The sequence below is a fragment of the Platalea leucorodia genome (assembly GCF_965183815.1).
Source record: "Platalea leucorodia genome assembly, chromosome: 6".
Taxonomy (NCBI): domain Eukaryota; kingdom Metazoa; phylum Chordata; class Aves; order Pelecaniformes; family Threskiornithidae; genus Platalea; species Platalea leucorodia.
This window is the reverse complement of record NC_138828.1, coordinates 53647608-53653607: the sequence shown is the minus strand read 5'-3', so window position 1 is coordinate 53653607 and position 6000 is coordinate 53647608. Positions and strand designations below refer to the sequence as shown.

General features: G+C 49.8%; 1 protein-coding gene across 3 annotated transcripts in view; it reads left to right on the top strand.

Annotated features, from left to right (window-relative positions):
* Window positions 1–680: 680 nt before the first annotated feature.
* The window catches only part of MICU3 (mitochondrial calcium uptake family member 3), a gene marked incomplete at its 5' end in the record, with an annotated part of 60041 nt that continues 54721 nt past the window's right edge, over window positions 681–6000 (top strand). For all 3 annotated transcript variants that reach the window (XM_082315078.1, XM_082315077.1, XM_082315076.1), the window contains one exon: window positions 681–962. In XM_082315078.1, the coding sequence (XP_082171204.1) occupies window positions 681–962 (282 nt within the window). The remainder of the gene's footprint in view (window positions 963–6000) is intronic.

Sequence of the window (6000 nt, the reverse complement as noted above, 5' to 3'; positions counted from 1 at the left end):
TACGAGGCAAACGAGGTACGGTTGGAAGCTCTTCCTGCCCCTAACTAAGGCAGCAGCACCTCCAGGTCTGTGCAAAGACACGTTGCTGGGCCGTGCGGACACACTCCTTGGGAGCAAGGCGACGAGAACACAAGGCCGGGCTCCGGAGCGCGGTACCGAGCGCAGGGCCACGCTGCAGCAAGGCCCACGCGTGCGCTCTGCCCCCAGTCACGGCCGTTTCCACGCATCCCCTTCCCAGCCACCTGGGCTTAAGCTGCCCGGCTTCAGGGCCGTGCCCGCTCTCCACGTCTGGTGCAACCACCTCGTGTCTGCACCGACTTGGCAGCAGCCGGCCGCCGGCAGAAACCGTCCCGCTGCCTGCGGCTGCCTGTCCCGAGCGCCGGGCGCCCCCACGGCCGCCCCTCGGCCACCCCCGCGGGGGCGCCGCCTGCCGCAACCACGGCGGCAGCCGGCGCCTCCGGCCCCGCCGGTGGGCGGCGAGGGGAGGCGGGGGCGCCGCCGGCCCGGCGGCAAAGCCGCGGCCCCGGGCCGGCCGGCGGCAGCGGCGCGGCGGGGCAGGTGGCGCGGGGCGGGGACTGGAGGGGGCCTCTCGCTTCCCCACCCCTTCCCCGCTTCTCGCGAGGCTTCTGCCGGCACCCCCGGGGGCGCCGTCCGCCTGTGGCTGGGGCGGAGCGGCGGCCATGGCCGCCCTGCGCACCTTCCTGCGGTGGCGCCGCCGCTTGGGCCCCGCGCCCGGCGCGCAACCGGCGCGGCGGCTGTGGGCCGGCGGCGCGGCCGGGGCGGCGGGGCTGAGGCGGTGGCGGCGGGAGCTGGGCTGGGCGGCGGGGGGGGCTCTCGCCGGGTACGTGGGGTACCGGCTGTCCGAGCGGCGGCGGGAGCCCCCCCGGGAGCCGGCAGCCGCCGAGCCGGGCGGGGCCCGGGCGCTGCTCCCCATCCCCGTGGCGGCCGCTGCCAAGGAGACGGTAGGTGTGCGCGCGCCGCGCCCCGCCCGCCTGACGGCCCGGCGGCCTCTCGCCGCCTCAGCGCGGCCTCGCTCCGTGCCGCGCTCGGCGGGGCGGCCCGGGCTGGGGGCGGCCCGGGCTGCCGGCGGCCGGCCGGGAGCCGTCAGCCGCCTGGGGAGCCGGCGGCGATGGAGGAACGTCGCTGCCCGCCCTTCCTCTGTGGAAACGTCTCTGCGAGGCGGCGGCTGGCGGCGGCGGAGCCGCTGCCCGGGCTGTCGCGCAGAGGTGACCCTGCGTGGAGCCGGTCCCTGGCCTGGGAGGCGAGGCAGCCCGCGCGGGCAGGTCCCCCGGGCGAGGCGGGCAGAGGCAGGAGCTTCTCACCCCTCCTCCAGCCGGAGAGCAGGGCTGTCACTGAAGCGGCGTGGTAGGCAGCGGGCGCCGGCAGGCCTCCGCTGCGCCGCAACGTGCAGACCGTGTGCATCCTGCTCTGCTTTTCGTCTCTGGACCTGTCCTAATGAAATCTTCCTTTAACAGAAAATATTACTTGGCAAATGGAACCGCTACTGGTAGTGCAAAACCTGTGTTTGTCGTCTTTATACTTAGGACAATTATCCTTTTAATATAAAATTTTCTGTGGCGTGAAAGGTTCGTGCAGAGCTTCATAAGAAGTGATAGCGTGACGCTTGGTGCAAATAAGTAACGCCTTCAGTTGGACTAAGTCAGCGAAAACATTGGCTGACTAACCGTGGGTAACAAAAAACAGTTGACGTGAACCTGGAAAATGAAGTTTCCTGTGATAGGGAGAAACTCCTGCACAGTGCCGTATGTAACATATGGTAATGATAGGGGTTTTTTTCATTAAAAAGTTAGGTATTTTTAAAAATGTCAAGAGCCGTGATTAGGTGGTTTGTCAGTACGGTATCTGCTAAGACTGGAAATCAGTGGTGCAAACAGCCTGCTTTCTATAGATCAAGTTTATCATATCGTATGTTTCGGAAGAGGATTTTTGCAATGGAGGCCTCGGGCTTCAGTATGAATGTTGTTAGCCCTTTCGCCCTGAGTTGTTAGCCGAAAGGCAGATTCTGTTGGCAGCATCCTTTATGAAGGAAAGTTGACCCAAGTATTTTTGATTTTTCAGGTACTTGTTGTCCTGAGTGTGTTAGTATGCTACAGAGGGCTGAAGACAAACTTTTTCAGCCTTTCATACTGTTTTGATTTGGCAGAACTTTACATTGGTTTACTTACCCGGTCTTAATTCTCAGTGTTCTTTCAAGGGAAATATGGCTGCTGCAGCCTTGAAAAGTCAATAAATTTAGTGTGATGTGTAATTATCAATTTTCATGCACGTCACTATAAAAGTGTTGAGGTTGCAAAGTCAGACTTAAGCTTATATTTGAATCAATGTAAAATAAAAAAAAAAGTATAAAATATGTCTTCTCTGTATACATGGACTATTTTTCAAAGACAAAGACCGGGGGGAAGAAAATGGAAAGAAAAAAAATAATGTGCTTGGTTTTATGCTCCTGTGTGTCTAATTAATTCTGTTTTCCGTTTGGATAGCAGAAAATTTGAAAGATTAAGTTGAAATATGTCCACTCAGTTTGTGTGGCCAGGCTAGATGCACAGACTGGCATCTCAGAATACTTACCTTTATGTTGCCATTTTTTATTTTTGAATGAGTGGTCTCATTGATTTCAAATTGCAGATCTGAGCGCTCAGCATTCCTGAAAACATCCTTTTAATTCTAGCCCCCCAAAATGAGGATCAAATAGCTGTGGAATTTTTGGTTTGAGGTAGTGGGTTGCTGTGCTTTTTTTGTTATTGTCTGTCATGCTGCAGAAGGGCTTGTGTGGTCTTTGGGGAAAGACTACAGTTTGAGACCAGATCCAGCTGGTGAACTGCCAAGAGTAGTTTGACCATGAGCTCCATCTGCGATCTGTACTCGATTTATGATTGCCCTCTAGACCTGTGATGAGTACCAACTTTTTCATTACAGGTTTCTAAAACACCTCCAGAGGTGTCTTCCAGGTGAAAAAAAGGATGCAAATACTGCGTTCAAATTGCATTGAACGGTATTCGTGTCATTGTGCAATGGTATTGTATTGTAACGTCCTTTCTTAGAAGGCTGAATTCATGTTCCCAAGTGACAGCAACATTTTTACTTCCTAATTTTAAGTGCTGAGCTTAACAACCTTAATAGTGTTTAACAGTGTAAAAAACATAACATTTGAAGTAGAAAATTCTATCATGAAAAGCCATATTAGTGTTATTAGGATCAAGGTTGGAGGTCTTGGATCTACTGCAGAGTGTGTTTGTATAATGGCTGGAGAATGATAACCTGCAGTTTCTGTATAGACGAGTTTGATGGAAATGCGATGCACGTTTTGCTAGGAGGTTTTTGCAATTTTATCATGTACTGACCAACAAAGAATGATGAGAGTCAAGTATTTTGAGATCATTTCCAGCCGCTTTTGGAAGGTCAAGGAGGAGGCAAAAACATTTCTCCTTTATTCCTGGTGAACAAAGTCTGACACCGTTTTCTGGGGTTTTCTAGATTTGTCCTCCCCCCACCCCTTTCCTGTTTCCCTAGCTCCCCATTTCATTTCCAGTCTCAGTCTGCTTTTCATTCCACCAAAGCAAATTATCCAACATCATCTTTTTTTCCTTCCATCCAACCCAAACTTTTTTACTTCATCCTAATATTTCCATTTGCATGCTTCTTCCTAATCTTCCATCCAGCAGGATGCTTTTACCGGGTGCTTTTTACTTGGGTCATTGGAAGCAAGAAGCAGGTGGTGTCTCTGTTTTCAGTGTCTTGCTGTAGAGATCTATAGCAGGTGGTAGAAGCAGTTACACTGAATGTTTCTTGCGTCATCCCTGGGGCTCTGACCTGGAATGACCATATAGCAGGCTGAAATTTTGGGGGACTTAGGTAACAAAATGGGTGGTTTTGGGTGAGGGTTTGCATAGGCTCATAACTGGAGCATGTCCAAAGAAGGGCAGTGAGGCTAGTGAAGGGTCTAGAGCACAAGTCTTATGAGGAGCGGCTGAGGGAGCTGGGGTTGTTTAGTCTGGAGAAAAAGAGGCCTAGGGGAGACCTTCTTGCTCTCTACAACTACCTGAAAGGAGGTTGTAGCGAGGTGGGGGGCGGTCTTTTCTCCCAAGTAACAAGCAATAGGACAAGAGGAAATGGCCTCAAGTTGTACGAGGGGAGGTTTAAATTGGATATTAGGAAAAACTTCTTCACTGGAAGGGCAGTCAGGCACTGGACCAGGCTGCCCAAGGAAGTGGTTGAGTCTCCATCCCTGGAGGTATTTAAAAGACGTGTAGATGTGGTGCTTAGGGACATGGTTTAGTGGTGGACTTGGCAGTGACAGGTTAACGGTTGGACTTGATGATCTTAAAGGTCTTTTCCAACCTAAACAATTCTATGGTTCTATAACTTATTTACTTCTTAACAGAACAACCACTAAATAAACCCAGTCCTGACACTAAAGTGACCACCCCTTGCAAAACCTGAAATCCTTTCCTTTAAAAGGTGAAATTGCTGGAGATTCTTAAAAAATTTAAAAATGTTATAATGTGGGCAAAACAAAATCTATCTCCTCCCATAGTTTTTGGTTCCATTAAAAAAAAACATACTGAAACATTAATTGACGATGGATAATTTCATTTTTAATGGTTAACGTGTAGTAAGTTTATAAATGAAAACAGTATCGCAATGTAAAGTATTCAGATATTCGAAGTGTTCAAGATTATTCAAGATAGATCTGGCTGTCTCATCCATATTGTTGGGGTTTAACCGTGGCTGGCAGCCACCACACAGCCGCTCGCTCGCCTCTCCACAGTGGGATGGGGGAGAGAATCAGAAGGGTAAAAGTGAGAAAACTCATGGGTTGAGATAAAGACAGTTTAACAGGTAAAGCAAAAGCCGTGTGTGCAAGCAAAGCAAAGCAAGGAATTCACTCGCTACTTCCCATCGGCAGGCAGGTGTTCAGCCATCTCCAGGAATGCAGGGCTCCATCACACGTAACGGTTACTTGGGAAGACAAACACCATCACTCCGAATGTTCCCCCTTCCTCCTTCTTCCCCCAGCTTTATATGCTGAGCATGATGTCATATGGTATGCAATAGCCCTTTGGCCAGTTGTGGTCAACTGTCCCAGCTGTGTCCCCTCCCAGCTTCTTGTGCACCCCCAGCCTACTTGCTGGTGGGACAGTGTGAGAAGCAGAACAAGCCTTGACACTTGGCAAGCACTTCTCAGCAATAACTGAAACATCCCTATGTTATCAACACTGTTTTGGTTACACATCTAAAACTTAGCCCCATACCAGCTACTGTGAAGAAAGTTAACTATCCCAGACAAAACCAGTACACATATCCAGTCTTGAATTCCCACACGTCTTTCGTATTTCTTGAGGTGAATTTTTGTAAAAGTGTAATAAGTGGAATGGCCTTCTTGTTTCATCTAGGCAGCTCCAGCAGACAGCAGAATAGGTTTCTGATCCCCCTGAATACTAAAAAGGGGGGGTTAACCTAGTTTATATCTTGACTTTCAAAGACCAACTTTCTTCTTGAAGATCACCTGGTTCCAGATAAAGTTCGTATGGCCTGTGAAAGTATGTTGAGAGTTGTGCTGGGCCCAGTTGGTATCCCTACAGGTTACTTTTCTTCAGATTCTGTCACCAAGTCCAAATAATGCTTGGCAGTAGTAACTGAATATTTAGGAATATAAGGTTATCATATATACCTTAATAATCAGTTGCTTTGTCCTACTGCTGTAATCTAGTATTTACTGATGCTCTAGTATTTATGGAACCAATAAATTTTAAAAGGGCTTTTAGATTCCAGGACTAACACTGATGATTACACAGATGTTGATAGGACACTTTCCCATTCTTGGCCAGTTCAGAAATGAGGTACATCATTTGAGAGTAACTGAAAAAAACTATGTTTGAGTCTCCGAGAGAAGCAGAGCGTCAGAATGGTCTGCAGATTTTTCTCCCTGTTGTATGAAACTCTTACAGTATGAAACCTGATGACCAACAGATTTGTGAA